The following is a 17,693-nucleotide window of genomic DNA, read 5'->3' on the forward strand; positions in this document are numbered from 1 at the left end:
TCACTTTTAGACAGCGGGATTGATGGTTACTGGTTAACTTTGTATTGGTTTAAGCGAAGTTGGCCATTTTTAAATCCCAGAAAAATAAGATTTTAGCCACTGGTTTTAGCAATCCTATTGGTGTTTGTAGAATCCTGATGGTCTCCAGGATTAAGATAGATTTCTCTTTTTATCACATGGTACACTTGGACACTTGTAAAGCTCATGTGTTGGGGAGGGTGGGTGTGTGTGTGTGTGTGTGTGAGTGAGGAGGGGGGGGGAGTCGTGGTGTATTGGGGAGGGTGTGTGTGTGTGAATGAGGAGGGGAGTCGTGGTGTATTGGGGAGGGGGTGTGTGTGTGTGAGTGAGGAGGGGGAGTCGTGGTGTATTGGGGAGGGTGTGTGTGTGAGTGAGGAGGGGGAGTCGTGGTGTATTGGGGAGGGTGTGTGTGTGTGAGGAGGGGGAGTCGTGGTGTATTGGGGAGGGTGTGTGTGAGGAGGGGGAGTCGTGGTGTATTGGGGAGGGGGTGTGTGAGTGAGGAGGGGGTGTCGTGGTGTATTGGGGAGGGGGTGTAGTGGTGTATTGGGGAGGGGGTGTGTGTGTGTGTGAGGAGGGGGAGTCGTGGTGTATTGGGGAGGGTGTGTGTGTGAGTGAGGAGGGGGTGTCGTGGTGTATTGGGGAGGGGGTGTGTGAGTGAGGAGGGGGTGTGTGAGTGAGGAGGGGGTGTCGTGGTGTATTGGGGAGGGGGTGTGTGAGTGAGGAGGGGGTGTCGTGGTGTATTGGGGAGGGGGTGTGTGTGTGTGAGGAGGGGGAGTCGTGGTGTATTGGGGAGGGTGTGTGTGTGTGTGTGAGGAGGGGGAGTCGTGGTGTATTGGGGAGGGTGTGTCGTGGTGTATTGGGGAGGGTGTGTGTGAGAGGAGGGGGAGTCGTGGTGTATTGGGGAGGGTGTGTGTGTGTGTGAGGAGGGGGAGTTGTGGTGTATTGGGGAGGGTGTGTGTGTGTGTGAGTGAGGAGGGGGTGTCGTGGTGTATTGGGGAGGGTGTGTGTGTGTGAGGAGGGGGAGTCGTGGTGTATTGGGGAGGGTGTGTGTGAGGAGGGGGAGTCGTGGTGTATTGGGGAGGGGGTGTGTGAGTGAGGAGGGGGTGTCGTGGTGTATTGGGGAGGGGGTGTCGTGGTGTATTGGGGAGGGGGTGTGTGTGTGAGTGAGGAGGGGGTGTCGTGGTGTATTGGGGAGGGTGTGTGTGTGAGTGAGGAGGGGGTGTCGTGGTGTATTGGGGAGGGTGTGTGTGAGTGAGGAGGGGGAGTCGTGGTGTATTGGGGAGGGTGTGTGTGTGTGTGAGTGAGGAGGGGGAGTCGTGGTGTATTGGGGAGGGTGTGTGTGTGAGGAGGGGGAGTCGTGGTGTATTGGGGAGGGTGTGTGTGAGGAGGGGGAGTCGTGGTGTATTGGGGAGGGTGTGTGTGAGGAGGGGGAGTCGTGGTGTATTGGGGAGGGGGTGTGTGAGTGAGGAGGGGGTGTCGTGGTGTATTGGGGAGGGGGTGTGTGAGTGAGGAGGGGGTGTCGTGGTGTATTGGGGAGGGTGTGTGTGTGTGTGAGGAGGGGGAGTCGTGGTGTATTGGGGAGGGTGTGTGTGTGTGAGTGAGGAGGGGGTGTCGTGGTGTATTGGGGAGGGTGTGTGTGTGTGAGGAGGGGGAGTCGTGGTGTATTGGGGAGGGTGTGTGTGTGAGTGAGGAGGGGGAGTCGTGGTGTATTGGGGAGGGTGTGTGTGTGAGTGAGGAGGGGGAGTCGTGGTGTATTGGGGAGGGTGTGTGTGAGTGAGTGAGGAGGGGGAGTCGTGGTGTATTGGGGAGGGTGTGTGTGAGTGAGGAGGGGGAGTCGTGGTGTATTGGGGAGGGTGTGTGTGTGAGTGAGGAGGGGGAGTCGTGGTGTATTGGGGAGGGTGTGTGTGTGTGTGTGTGTGTGTGTGTGTGTGTGTGAGAGAGGAGGGGGAGTCGTGGTGTATTGGGGAGGGTGTGTGTGTGTGAGTGAGTGAGGAGGGGAAGCGCACTGTGTTTATATGAAAGGTCTGGTAAGACTCTAAAGTGACTTTAGAACTGATGCAGTGCTGGTTTTACAGGGGGTTTATTGGTCTGTAATAGTTTTGTTCTTGTACTTGTATATTTTAATTATTTTTACTTTTTTAAAATATTTATTGTGGCTTTAGTTATGAAATATTTATAATGATAAAATAAAGGGATTTTAAAACTCAAAACTATCTCTCTCTGTGTCTCTCTCTCTCTCTCTCTCTCTCTCTCTCTCCCTTCCCTCTCTCTCTCTCTCTCTCCCTTCCCTCTCTCTCTCTCTCTCTCCCTTCCCTCTCTCTCTCTCTCCCTCTCCCTCTCTCTCCCTCTCTCCTCTAGTCTCCATTCCCCCAGTTGTTCTGTCCCAGTCAGACCTGCTGCACCTCGGCCCAGTTCCCAGTTTGATTAAAGTGGAGCCCACATCACCAGTCACTGGAGCCACTGGTCCCAGCACCACCCCCTTCAACAGCGCTGCCGGCAAAGCAGTAACCAGCAAACCCATTGTACCAGCACCTTGTCATACTGGGACCAGCAGCTTCGACATTGATGTGAGTTTACATTGAGCTAGAATACACTCACCTGTACATTCATTCATTTGTATTAGAGACGGTAGTCTGGTACCATAAGAGACAGTTTAGTTTAGTGAGAAGACAGGCAGTTCTTAATCTGAAGGAGTCGGCTTTGTTTCTGTCCACTAGGTGTCAGTGTAGACCAGTGTAAAAACCCAGGTCACAGTTTGAGATAAAAAAAAATAATAATAATAATTCCATTATATGAATTGACTATGCAGCTATTGTAGTTTTGATTAGTATGAAAATAAAAACCTTTCCTTATTGTATCTCTGCCCTAAAATTGAACTGAAGGGGTGTATTATTTCTCTGTTTGTCTCAGGTGAAGGTGCTGAGGAGGCAGCAGCGCATGATAAAGAACCGCGAGAGCGCCTGCCAGTCCCGCAAGAAGAAGAAGGAATACCTGCAGGGTCTGGAGACCAAACTACAGGAGGCGCTGTGTGAGAACGAGAGGCTGAGGAGAGAGAACACAGCGCTCAGGAAGAGACTGGACTCCTTCATCACAGAGGTGAGGGCCTGGGAGAATGCGTGCGTGTGTGTGTGTGTGTCTCTCGGTGTGTGTATTCTGACTCTCTCTCTCTGTCTCTCTCTGCAGGGTTCTGATACGGTCCGGTTGGGCTCGGCTGGCAGCAGGAAGGCTGTGTGTGTGATGGCCGTGCTGCTCTTCATCGCGTTTAGCTTCGGACCCGTCAGGTGAGTACAGAACCGAACAGAACTGTGCAGTACAGTACAGCGAGGCTCTGGCCAGCACTGGATTACAACTTTATAAACACCTTGCTGGGTATCTGCTGTAGTTCTGTACAGGGTGTTATAGTGTTATATAGACACCATGCTGGGTAGCTGCTGTAGTTCTGTACAGGGTGTTATAGTGTTATATAGACACCATGCTGGGTAGCTGCTGTAGTTCTGTACAGGGTGTTATAGTGTTATATAGACACCATGCTGGGTAGCTGTTGTAGTTCTGTACAGGGTGTTATAGTGTTATATAGACACCATGCTGGGTAGCTGCTGTAGTTCTGTACAGGGTGTTATAGTGTTATATAGACACCATGCTGGGTAGCTGCTGTAGTTCTGTACAGGGTGTTATAGTGTTATATAGACACCATGCTGGGTAGCTGCTGTAGTTCTGTACAGGGTGTTATAGTGTTATATAGACACCATGCTGGGTAGCTGCTGTAGTTCTGTACAGGGTGTTATAGTGTTATATAGACACCATGCTGGGTAGCTGCTGTAGTTCTGTACAGGGTGTTATAGTGTTATATAGACACCATGCTGGGTAGCTGCTGTAGTTCTGTACAGGGTGTTATAGTGTTATATAGACACCATGCTGGGTAGCTGCTGTAGTTCTGTACAGGGTGTTATAGTGTTATATAGACACCATGCTGGGTAGCTGCTGTAGTTCTGTACAGGGTGTTATAGTGTTATATAGACACCATGCTGGGTAGCTGCTGTAGTTCTGTACAGGGTGTTATAGTGTTATATAGACACCATGCTGGGTAGCTGCTGTAGTTCTGTACAGGGTGTTATATAGACACCATGCTGGGTAGCTGCTGTAGTTCTGTACAGGGTGTTATAGTGTTATATAGACACCATGCTGGGTAGCTGCTGTAGTTCTGTACAGGGTGTTATAGTGTTATATAGACACCATGCTGGGTAGCTGCTGTAGTTCTGTACAGGGTGTTATAGTGTTATATAGACACCATGCTGGGTAGCTGCTGTAGTTCTGTACAGGGTGTTATAGTGTTATATAGACACCATGCTGGGTAGCTGCTGTAGTTCAGTACAGGGTGTTATAGTGTTATATAGACACCATGCTGGGTAGCTGCTGTAGTTCTGTACAGGGTGTTATAGTGTTATATAGACACCATGCTGGGTAGCTGCTGTAGTTCTGTACAGGGTGTTATAGTGTTATATAGACACCATGCTGGGTAGCTGCTGTAGTTCTGTACAGGGTGTTATAGTGTTATATAGACACCATGCTGGGTAGCTGCTGTAGTTCTGTACAGGGTGTTATAGTGTTATATAGACACCATGCTGGGTAGCTGCTGTAGTTCTGTACAGGGTGTTATAGTGTTATATAGACACCATGCTGGGTAGCTGCTGTAGTTCTGTACAGGGTGTTATAGTGTTATATAGACACCATGCTGGGTAGCTGCTGTAGTTCTGTACAGGGTGTTATAGTGTTATATAGACACCATGCTGGGTAGCTGCTGTAGTTCTGTACAGGGTGTTATAGTGTTATATAGACACCATGCTGGGTAGCTGCTGTAGTTCTGTACAGGGTGTTATATAGACACCATGCTGGGTAGCTGCTGTAGTTCTGTACAGGGTGTTATAGTGTTATATAGACACCATGCTGGGTAGCTGCTGTAGTTCTGTACAGGGTGTTATAGTGTTATATAGACACCATGCTGGGTAGCTGCTGTAGTTCTGTACAGGGTGTTATAGTGTTATATAGACACCATGCTGGGTAGCTGCTGTAGTTCTGTACAGGGTGTTATAGTGTTATATAGACACCATGCTGGGTAGCTGCTGTAGTTCAGTACAGGGTGTTATAGTGTTATATAGACACCATGCTGGGTAGCTGCTGTAGTTCTGTACAGGGTGTTATAGTGTTATATAGACACCATGCTGGGTAGCTGCTGTAGTTCTGTACAGGGTGTTATAGTGTTATATAGACACCATGTTGGGTAGCTGCTGTAGTTCTGTACAGGGTGTTATATAGACACCATGCTGGGTAGCTGCTGTAGTTCTGTACAGGGTGTTATAGTGTTATATAGACACCATGCTGGGTAGCTGCTGTAGTTCTGTACAGGGTGTTATAGTGTTATATAGACACCATGCTGGGTAGCTGCTGTAGTTCTGTACAGGGTGTTATAGTGTTATATAGACACCATGCTGGGTAGCTGCTGTAGTTCAGTACAGGGTGTTATAGTGTTATATAGACACCATGCTGGGTAGCTGCTGTAGTTCTGTACAGGGTGTTATATAGACACCATGCTGGGTAGCTGCTGTAGTTCTGTACAGGGTGTTATAGTGTTATATAGACACCATGCTGGGTAGCTGCTGTAGTTCTGTACAGGGTGTTATAGTGTTATATAGACACCATGCTGGGTAGCTGCTGTAGTTCTGTACAGGGTGTTATAGTGTTATATAGACACCATGCTGGGTAGCTGCTGTAGTTCTGTACAGGGTGTTATAGTGTTATATAGACACCATGCTGGGTAGCTGCTGTAGTTCTGTACAGGGTGTTATAGTGTTATATAGACACCTTGCTGGGTAGCTGCTGTCTTCTCTACAGTGCTTTATAGTCATGTAGGTGTTTTTTCTTTTGTTTTTTTAATTGGCTTTTTTTTCTTGATTTTACCCGCACAGTATCACGGACAGGAAGTTGAAGCCGGCAAGACAGGAAGGAGCAGTGCCTCCTACAGGAAGACACCTTTTGGAGTTCCAGCAGAGACAGGAAGTGGAGCGAGAGCAGGAAAGAGAGAGGGAGAGAGCGATCACATTGCAGGAGGAGGAGGAGGAGGAAAAGAGGGGGATGGTTGAAGGCGATGAGCAGAGCGAGAGAGCTGGTAAACGAGCACTGTTCAGGTATTGTCTCTGAGATTATTAGCAAGACTCTTTACAGTTTTACACCGATCTATAGAACCACTTGACTGATTGATGAAACGTGTTAACAACATTCTTTGGCACGAGTTCTTGAAACTCTGGGTGTGTGGAGGCTGTCTGTTACACACGTACATGTTTACATCTAGAGAACTGCCGCTTCAATTTGACATTTCCTGAGAACATGATCGAGTTCACCAGCACCTGGGGGTATATGGAGACTCCCTGTTTTTGTCTGTCTTATAGCATATAATGCAGTCCGTGTGTGAGTGTGTGTGTTTTGTTTGCCCCCATGCTGTTCCGTGGTCTCCCTGGCGACGGTGATGTGCAGTGAGCGTATTCCAGGTGTCTCCTCATTCGTCTTCACTGTGGTTTAATAGCCATGCCCCAACAAGCTGCTTGGAAACAATGGGTGGTCTTGTGCTTTCTCTATTATCCCTGATTGGGGTGCAAAACTCGGGGCTCACTGAGTCGTCTGTGTGTCGCCAGACCACTTCGTAACTACAGAGTCGCTTGATCACAGATTCTAAAACCAATTCAATACACTGATGATGAAGAAGGCATTTGCAGAAATAGTCGTCTACTTTACTTTTTTTATTTATGTATTTATTGTCAGGGATGGAAATAAGACTCCTATCGCATAGCAGTTCCACCTATTCCAGGTTTTTCTACAATCTTGATTAGCTGCAGTGTACAGGTAACAATCTCAGGTGTGGAAACTCATAGTAAAACCAGGAATGGATCAAACTGCTATGCAATGGGAGTCTTACTGCCATCCCTGATTTGTATTATATTTATATAGACGCGGCTCTAGATATATGTTAAAATGTAAGCATGTGTCCGGTTGTGATAAGACACTCTTTAGCACAAGTCATTGAGAGCATTGCACTTACATGTTGATATTGGCTATACCTAGAGAATCTAATTGTCCAACTGTGATTAAACTTGCGTTAGGGTTAGGACAAGGTTCATCTTTATGTAGAAAGGACTATAAATAAAGGTAAAAATAATAAATAAAAAGTTTAGCCACACAGTGCTGAGAGGTGCAGTTTGGCACTGAACTGAAAGAGAGAGGTAGGCTACTGAGATCCCTGAGGCGACGAGCTAGCCCTACTGTTTTGGAAAGCAAGCATGTTTTACACAGTAGCTAAGGAACAATCCCTGATATAATCCGACAAAAACTAGAAGAAACTGTCCTCTTGTGGTGAGGAAGGGGTTAAGGCCGCAGTTCTGAGCAGCAGCTGCTCTCTATCTCTGCAGTTGTTTTTTTTATAGATAAGGTTTCAGGGAATACGGGCTGAGGGAGGGCGAGAATGTGTTGAACTGCATTCCCTGTGACGAGCTTGTTAGAGTCCCCTTTCAGAGTAACTGGAAGCATTCTGCACTGTGTCACCCAACTCGTACATACACAGAAAACCCATTCTCATAGACGCACTGTAATGTATCTGAAACAGAAAAACACTGGAAATATGAAAAAGCGCCAAGTTATCAAAGTGCCCAGCCATTTAAAGTGGAGATATCAAAAACACAACCCAAGTTTCAAGAAACCATTGGGGACAACCTTGGCCAGCACCAAGCAAATAGGCACAACTGTAAAAGCAGTGGGGGTCAAGGTGGCCCAATTGCTTCTACTAACTTGGCTTGTGTTTTTGATGCAAGTTCGATCAGCTTTTATTGTGCCTGAAAAACACAAGCCAAGTTAGTAGAAACAATTGCGGCACCTTGACCCCCACTGCTTTCCAGTGTGTTTTTGTTTCAGATATCACTTCTTTTTTCACTTTATACATATATAAAGTCCGATAGAAACTGAGAGAAGCCAAAAAAAAAAAAAGGGGGGGGGGGGGTGCGGATCTGAGCAATACGCATAGTCCCTTCACCACAGACATAACACAGATATAAACAAACAAGACAGCTGCTTCCGCATCCAGCACTCAAAGAATATCACAGACATCTGCAGAGCTTTTTCAGATGTTAAAGTAATAAAATAATGACTTGGATCGCATTATTGAGGAGTTTGGTGATCAAACGAGTGATCAGGAGATGATTTATCAACAAACCAAGTGTCTGGGTCGTTACAATATATTTTTTAATTTGAAAGTAAAAATATATGAAAGCATGATGACAATGTACAAAAATCTTTGCTAGTGTACAATTGAACAAGGTCTGTTGAATATTTATTTTTGTTTCATACAGTATTAAATGGCAGTGTTTATTTATATCTGATAGTGAAAAATAAATATCAAGATAGATAAATAAATGTCTATGTATTGATTTATGTATTCATTTATTTCAATATTTATTAATGTATTTATTTATTCATGTTTTACTTTTTACCAAATATATAGGCTTCAGCATTATTAGCTAATTCTCAGAAATTAACATTCCTTTTTGTCTAGTGGGGACCACAAATAGCGTTACTCTCATCAACCAGTATCAAAAGGAACCGTACTTCCTTGCGCCAGTAGGGACCACAATGAGCGTTACAATGACAGGAAACCAACATTTTTCAGAATGATGATTATATGATGATTTGAAAAAATCTCCAATATAGTCCCTAGAATCTCAGCTGGCTGACTTTATCTTTCAAAATACTGCTTGTTTTCTCAGCTAATCGTGTAGCACTGACAATAACACAACACGTTATAGATTCAAATCCCACGTATACCAGACCTTTTTTATATATTTATATAAAGAAAGATATTTTTTGCAGGCAAATGTTCCATTTTAAAACAGAAACAAATGATTTAATATAAATTATATAGACTTCACAATAAGTGCGTTCCCTAGTATATTTCCATGTTGACAAAGCAAGTTAATTGTCATTAAACTCGGATGTCCTGCAATATACATATGTGTGGATTAAAACTCAATGGGTTTTGCAAAAAAATATGTTGGGAGAAGGAGGAGGAGATGGACATTTTTACCTTACTTGGTGACTTATTTCTCTTACTGTATGACAGGTATTGACTTTTTCTTCTACTTTTCTCTGGGGGTGTACCGATAAGGATTTTCTGGGCCGATACCGATAACCGATGAAGACCCAACCATATCGGCTGATATCGATATAATATTAAGTAATAGTGCAAGTCATTTCAAAACACTAAAGTAAATGTGAAAAATTTTGTTTGCATTTATAAAACGTGCACACTTTTATTTTTGCCTTACTGCTTCTAGATACATTTGGAAGCAAAAATCCACACAAATATGAGCTTTTAAACTTTTACTTTTAAAACATATGCAGAAAAAAAATGGCCAAATCAAAACACTTTTGCCTTCAAGATGAACAGGCTTTAAATCTAGATTAAGGTGTTACAATTACAAAATAAAAACAGTGTATACTAGTCATCACAAAAACAACAGCAATAATAGATAGATAGATAGATTAGCCAATTTAACATTTTGCTAAAGTAATGTTAATATTTATATATATCTCTGTGTCCGATTTACATTCTTGCCTCTGGCATACAATAGCTTACTCATATATTTAGCATAAATGAGTGAGTGGAAGGTTTTAACAAATAGTAGCATTTCTGCTTTTTCACACATTAGCCTGTTTCTCTTCTCGTCCACAATGTGCGAAGCTGCACTGAACAGCCGTTCACTGTCAACGTTACTGCAGGGGGCAGACAGAAACTTCCATGCAGATTCAGCTAGAATGGGAAAACTACCATTGTTGGTTTCCCAGTATTTTAGCTTATCTCCACTTCTTTGAAGTGTGGGCTCGCTCAGGTAGCTTTGTTTCTGAAGCATAACACTACTGCTTATAGCATCAGTTACTACCCCACCGGTACTTTCTTCCAATATCTCATCATACATCGAACGTAGGTTGTGGCTGGGTTTTGTAGTGCCGTCATCTGCTTCCTTTGGTTTCTTCGAAGCAGGCTTCGTTAAGGCTTGCATGTTTTCCAGGTGTGTCACCAGCATTTGTGTAGTCAGCAGCTTTTTGTCATTACCAGTGAAGTACCTGTCCTTGTATCTTGGGTCCAGCAGGGTTGCAACGCAGTAGAGAGGTTCAGTTTCAGTTTTCTCAAAGTGTGTTTCCAAGGCTTCCAGCAAAGTCTGTTTAATAGTCTTTACTCCTTGGTCTGAATCTGAAACTTTTCCTCAAAAGCCGTTTTAAAGCTACGATGGAAGGGATGACATCAGAAGCAGAGGCCAAGGATGAACTCAGTTCACAAGTTAGTTCTTCAAATGGTGCTAGAACTGTCACTATTCCATCATCCCCTACTGCTGTACAGTGAGTTGTAGGGATTTCATGGTCAGCAGCACATGCTCCAAGCGCAGGCTTCTGCTCCCAAAGGCTTTGCAGCATGTAGTGCGTGCTGTTCCAACTTGTCTGTACGTCCTGCTGTAACCTCTTCAAAGGCATTCCGAGCAACGCCTGCACCCTTTGAAGACGAGAATACGCCAACACAGAGTGTTTAAAGTGCCCAACAATTTTTCGTGATGCTGCCAGTAAATCGGACACGCTGCACTGTGATAACTGTCCTTCATTCACAACAAGCTGGAGTGTATGTGCTACACAAGGTAAACTTGGTAAACTGGACTCTTGCATAGCCTTTGCTATGTTTCTTGCATTATCTCTGATAACGGCGTTTTTTCCTTCAGAATTTTCCATGCTGCAGACATATTATCAAATGCTATTGAAATAGCCTCCGCTGTATGGGAAGTGCTGAGCTCCTGTGCCTTTAGTACTGCCCTACGAAATTGAAATTCACGTCTATCCATTGTGCAGTTAAACTCAGCATTGACATTGGCGACACATCAGAGCTCCAAATGTCTGTCATAAAGCTTAGTACTGATACATGATCATCTTCAACCAGTGTCTGTATTTGTTTTAAAACAACGCTGTAGAGCTCAGGAAGTGCAGTCTCAGACATAAACTTTCTACTGGGCAGTGTGTAACGAGGCTCAAGGCATTCAATGAGACGGCGAAATCCAGTATCTAGTACAACAGAAAATGGCTGATCATTCAGAGCTATAAATTCCATTAACCCTTTGCAGTCCATTTATCCAGCACGTCTCAGGCGAGTCAGGTCTAATTTATTTTCACACGTGCAGTTTATTTTAGACGCACTGTTTTAAAAGTATTTTTTTCACAGTAAAACAGGTTTAAAAGGCACTGCATATCAACAGGACACTCAGTACTGCATCTCCAGCCCCGCCCCACCCCTTGTTCGCTGTATTTTTCACATACCTCTTCATAGTCGTGCATACTGATAAATCATCTCCTGATCACTCGTTTTATCACAAACTCCTAAATAATGCGATCCAAGTCATTATTTTATTACTAGAACATCTCAAAAAGCTCTGCAAATGTCTGTGATATTCTTTGAGCGCTGGATGCAGAAGCAGCTATATTGTGTTTTTATGTCCGTGTTATCTGTGTGGTGCCGGGGTTAAGTGTATTGCTGAGATCCGCCCCCTTTTTTTTTTTTTTTTTTTCCGGCTCCTATCGGTCTCACTCGGCCAGTGAATGGTTTTCTCGGCTTTTTCCAGAGAAAAAGCGACTCAAGACCTGTTTTTTACGTCTTACTGATGATGTCGGACAGGGTCTGACATTGGACCGGAAAGGGAAAATTGCAATGTGGGACCAGGTCTGACATAGAACCGCAAAGGGTTAACCGATTTGTAATTTCTTTAGCCCTGGCATCCCCACTTCCAAATTTTTGTGTACGTTTAAGTGTTTCATGTAGTGATAGTTGCTTCGGCGCAGCTCTTTCCTCCCCCTCTTTTCTTTTCTGTAGCCTTTAAGTAGTTCTTGTATTCAGGGGCATGGCGCGTCTTGAGGTGATGAATTAAGTTTGCTGTGTTGAAATCTGCTGTTGCCACCACGTGAAATATTTGCACCACATAGCTTGCAGTCAGCTGTTTTGGAGTTCTTTACAGGCACTTAAAAAAAATTCCAAACTGTACTCCTTAATTTAGACATACTTACAACTGACTATCAGCGCACTTACACACTATAGCGAATATATTCTTGTCTCACGGTTTATACGTCAACGCATAAATATCGGTAAACATTATTGGCTATAAATAGCCGATAATGTTATTTCCCCCTTTATCGGTGCCGATCCGATAACCAACCGATGTATCGGTGCACCCCTACTTTTCACCTACAAATTAAAAGTGGAATGGTGCTTTTGGCTGCGCCAATACCCTGAAAACACGTAACCTGTCCGTGCTGTATAGAGTCTCATCACTGGCAGTTCGCTGATAACTTGGCATGAGGAACTACCGTTCCTCTCAATTACAGAACAGGAAATGCTGTACAGATTTTATAGTAATAAATGTTAAATGTTCAAGATCATAAATGCTTTTGCTTTTGCAGCCAGTGCATAAACTAGCAATGTCACGCAGCTAGCAATGTCACACGCGGTTAGGACTTTGCCTGATCGTGTCGTCCGTCAGTCCGTCCGTCCGTCTGTCTGTCCGTCTGTCCGTCTGTCTGTCTGTCTGTCTGTCTGTCTGTCTGTCTGTCTGTCTGTCTGTCATGCTCTGTATGCTGAAGAACGTCACTGCCTTGATTTTTGCACCGATCTTCACCAGTCTTTTATCACACACTCCCAGCCACCTGGAACCAACTCCCCAGTAATGTTGTTGAAGCCGACACCCTGGGATCCTTCAAGAAGCTGCTTGATGAGATTCTGGGATCAATAAGCTACTAACAACCAAACGAGCAAGATGGGCTGAATGGGGCCTCCTCTCGTTTTGTAACCTTTCTTATGTTCTTATAGATTGTCAGAATTGCACATACTTTTTATACATGTATCAGAGCAGTAGTAGTGCTCTTCAGTTTATTAAGTGCTTTAAAAATTGGATTGGTTGGTTGTGCAGACCATCGTAAATCCCAAGTAATAAGCAGTCTGGGTGATCCAGTGCTTTTACAGGTTTAACAGCATTAGTACTTCAATACAGTAATACAGATATGGTTATCATATGCTTAGCCTTCAGGCTATAAAATGCAAAAAGCTGAAGCGCCCACAGCTACGTCCTACAACATACAATACATCACTCTCCACAGCTAAAATATAAATCCCATACCTTATAGCAGTGCATCTAATATAAACGAGATATACATTCAAATATGTGGTTACCTTCCAGTATATGGAAGTGTAGTGTAGGATATATTGAAAAATAAGAACTGTCTTCAAAAGGCAGACTTGACTTCAAACAAACAACAATCAGTTTTTCAGAGACCCTCAGAGCATGGACCACGTCAACTTGCAAGATCAAGTTCAATGGTATCGAATGGGGTCTTGCTCTGGGCTTATATAGGATTTTCCCCCCATTGAATATATCAGGAGTCCCAATTAAATCTGATCATCAATCTGCCTTGACAGTTCTTTGAGTTAATGATATATTCTAGAAGGATCCGGTCAACTCTTTTCAAAACTAATTGGAGCTATATAACAATATTCAAAATTAATTGGATATAACTTCTTTCCAAACACATAGTTCTCATTTGTCAACCCCTCCTTTCTCTAAAAAGTCAGGTGAACCAAAGTTTACAGGATCCTTGCTACCAAGTACATTACAATACGATACAAGTTTATATGTGTATTAAAAGAGATTATGTTTTATATATACATCAACTTTTTGTGTGATTATATTAACCTGGGTCTACAATATATTTCCTCTGAGCAGTATACCACATTACCTCCTTTAAAACTTTACAATGCATTAGTTAGACCTCACCGAGAATATTGTGTTCAGTTCTGATAACCTCGTTACAAAAAGGATATTGCTGCTCTAGAAAGAGTGCAAAGAAGAGCAACCAGAATTATCCCGGGTTTAAAAGGCATGTCGTATGCAGACAGGCTAAAAGAATTGAATCTATTCAGTCTTGAACAAAAAAGACTATGTGGTGATCTGATTCAAACATTCAAAATCCTAAAAGGGGACTTTTTGGACCTGAAAAAAGAAACAAGGACCAGGGGTCACAAATGGAGATTAGATAAAGGGGCAGTCGGAACAGAAAATATGAGGCACTTTTTTACACAGAGAATTGTGAGGGTCTGGAACCAACTCCCCAGTAATGTTGTTGAAGCTGACACCCTGGGATCCTTCAAGAAGCTGCTTGATGAGATTCTGGGATCAACAAGCTACTAACAACCAAATGAGCAAGATGGGTTAAATGGCCTCCTCTCGTTTGTAAACTTTCTTATGTTCTTATTACCTGTTCAGTTTACTTTATTTTCATATACAAATGTTTGTTAACAAAATATTGGACAAAGACTAGGGGTTTGTCATAAGCCTTTGAATAAAAACACTGATCATACAGTGGTTAGTTCAGTTATTTTCATTTAAATTTAAGCTATAATTAACATGTTAAATATAATAGCCTTATTTAACTGAGCCATTCTTGGACCAAGCCTGACCTCTGTTTCTAAAAAAATTGCCTACACAAGCAGGTTTCAGACACTCTATTACTTGCCAAGACTAGTTTTTAATTAATATGAAACTTGTAAGCGCTTTTCCAAATTCACCGCTTTCAAACATTTTCCCAATTAAGTCGCTACCTGATAAGAACTGATGCTGTAGACAACTTTTCTAATTTAAATGAAATGCTCGCTTCGGCTGCCAAGTTTTCACTAATTTCTATGATGTAATGAAGAGAGTTAATTTTGCTCATTATAGAAAGGCCATTGATTCAAAACTACTGACGACAAATAAATCTCACTTTGACTTTCCAGCTCAGCACCGCTCTGCTGCAGGCAGATAGAAGCGAGACTATTAATTTAATTATTTTTAATAAGTCTACGGTGTACTAAAATTATTAAATACAGTTTACACTTTATTGTCTTATATTCAAACCTAACAGTTCCTGTTTTTTTTTTTTCATTTGCAGTAAAAACCTTTATATAAACTAAACATTTATATTCTTTGGTTTAATTTATATTATAATGTCTAAAGACTTTTTGTTTAGTTGGAAACAGAAACTGAACTAATTCTTAAACTGATTAAATTAAATGAACATTATCTCAAATGTGTTTTAGCAATGTGTCTACAACATTGTCAGTGTCAAGCATCTGTAATTATAAACTTTTAATATGTTCTTTCAGCAGTTTAACTTTAAATGACTTTATAACATGTATTTCCAGTTCAGATACTTCAATAATTTTATTTTACTCCATTGATCTGTTATGAAGTCATTTAAGCTTTTAATGGAAGGTCCAGTTATTTTCATCTGTTGTTAACATTTTAGAATGTAATAGTTTTATAGTGACTGAACTAAATCTGACCTCTTTCTCTGTTCATACAAAATCCTGTTGAAGCAGGTTTTAAGACATCCTAGCTTTTTGCCAGTTTTCAGTGTTGATTAATATGAGACACTACTGTAAGCATTTTCTAATACTCATTATTTTAAACCAATCTTTAGCTTAATTCAGTAAAACCGTTCTACGCTCTGTGCCTCCATCTCTTCTTGCCAGGTTCAAATTCATTTCTGTTTATTTTAATATAAACTCCTATCTTCTGTTATCTGAAAGGTATTTCGTTCGTTAATATTAACGAGATCGCTCATTATAGAGAGGATCTTGGCTTTTAAATCGCTGACCATCAAAAATTCCCAGCTTCATCAGCCAAAACCAATGAGTCATCTTCAACACTGCTTTTACTACAGGCAGGTGAGGACGAGGTTACAAAATAAGTTCACTGCATATGTAAAGTTACAGTTTATAATGATTTTATAACATGTATTTCTAATTCAGATAATTCAATATAGCAATCTCTTGTACATTGTAATAGTATTTTACTCCATTGGTATACACAGAAGGCAAGAGGTTAATTTTTAATTAGGCACCTGCTTAGCAATAAATACAACCTTGAATATTAAAACGTAGGACTGCTCATACATTTACTTAATGTTATTATATTAAGTTTCTTATTTAAGTACTTTTGTTTTTTCTTACTATAATCAAACCTAGTTCAATTGCTTCTGGCTTATTAATTCTGTTCCATAGAGGTTGCCATTCTGCTCTCGCTGGATCAGAATGTTTTAAGGCTCTGAGTCTAATTAAAAAAGATGCTTTTGCCTGATAAGGGAGGTTTGGAACTTTCAGCAGGTCGGCCTGACCTTTTGATACCAGGAGCTCTCTTTTTCAGACCTTACACAGACTTAGTCAAAGGGATACAAAATACAGGATCCAACAACATTACTATTAGCAATGTATTTCATTCTATAGCATCCAATCCATATCCAGTAAGTCAGCTTGTTCACACCAAGATTCAAATTCTCCTCCTGGCTCAGCTCGAAGTGGCTCTGTGAACACCACAGCAGGCCTGTGCATCCAGCGTTTTACATCATAGGTGTGGGCAACCAGGGCCTTTACTTGATACCTGCAAAACTTCAGTCTTGTTAGCTGGGCTCCCATCTCTACATTCTCATTCCCATCATCAGTGGGCAAACCTTAAATAAATTAAGCTGCTTCTATCAAAGTCAGACATTTATACCGCATATACCTTTGACTCAAAAAAGGTGCTCGCAAGTTGTACAAGGGGAGACGGGTTTTGGGGTCACTCCGTGACAAGATGTTTCAGATTGCAACTGTTAGTGATTATGAGGACCCCCTGTGTGTGCGTGCATGCACAGGTTCATTTCCTTGTTGTTTGTGTGTGTGGGTGGGCGGGCGTGCGTGCGTGCGTGCGTGCGTGCGTGCGTATTGATTCATCTGTTTATCCATTCATTCTTCTCTGCGTTGTTCCTCTCAGGAATGTGACGGCTGCGTTCTCGGATGTGAAGGACCTTGTTCTCAGAGACATCGACCGGCTCTTCACCTCCACAGACTGCCGGCAGTTCAACCGGACCGAGTCTCTCAGGTACAGCCTCCTGCCTGCCTACCTCCCTCCCTGCCGCCCCTCAGATGTAATTAAACACCTGGATATAATCCAGAATTAGCTTGGCTGTCGTGCCCCTTTGAAGTCACTCGGATCTTTCTGCTGTCCTGTAATTGTTGCTGAATAGTTGCACAAAGGGACCACACATTTGCATGAGTTGCAGGTCGGTTGATGAATGCCCCCTGGCCCGTGTCTGGGCTGGGATCAGCCAGGATCCCAGTTTCTGCTCTTTTCCCTAGTTTCACCCTTTTTCTTCTTGTTTGCTCACAGGCTGGCTGATGAGCTGAGGGGCTGGGTCCACAGGCACCAGATCAACCGCAAGAAAGGAGAAAAAAGCCCCAGGGCAAAGAAAGCCAAGATAGCTCAGGTATCCCATCAACACTGTACATTATACACTGCAGAACTGTAACTCCCCAACACTGTACATTATACACTGCAGAACTGTAACTCCTCAACACTGTACATTATACACTGCAGAACTGTAACTCCTCAACACTGTACATTATACACTGCAGAACTGTAACTCCTCAACACTGTACATTATACACTGCAGAACTGTAACTCCCCAACACTGTACATTATACACTGCAGAACTTTAACTCCTCAACACTGTACATTATACACTGCAGAACTGTAACT

The 17,693-nt window shown here is 42.7% G+C and overlaps 1 protein-coding gene across 1 annotated transcript in view; it reads left to right on the forward strand.

Moving 5' to 3' along the window:
- Window positions 1-17,693, forward strand: part of atf6b (activating transcription factor 6 beta) — a 47,064-nt gene that overhangs the window by 21,476 nt on the left and 7,895 nt on the right. Inside the window, exons 7-12 of the mRNA XM_059009217.1 lie at window positions 2,377-2,585; window positions 2,929-3,114; window positions 3,202-3,299; window positions 5,982-6,200; window positions 16,929-17,036; window positions 17,325-17,421. Coding sequence (XP_058865200.1) covers window positions 2,377-2,585; window positions 2,929-3,114; window positions 3,202-3,299; window positions 5,982-6,200; window positions 16,929-17,036; window positions 17,325-17,421 — 917 coding nt within the window. The remainder of the gene's footprint in view (window positions 1-2,376; window positions 2,586-2,928; window positions 3,115-3,201; window positions 3,300-5,981; window positions 6,201-16,928; window positions 17,037-17,324; window positions 17,422-17,693) is intronic.

This window comes from Acipenser ruthenus, chromosome 38, assembly GCF_902713425.1.
Source record: "Acipenser ruthenus chromosome 38, fAciRut3.2 maternal haplotype, whole genome shotgun sequence".
NCBI lineage: Eukaryota > Metazoa > Chordata > Actinopteri > Acipenseriformes > Acipenseridae > Acipenser > Acipenser ruthenus.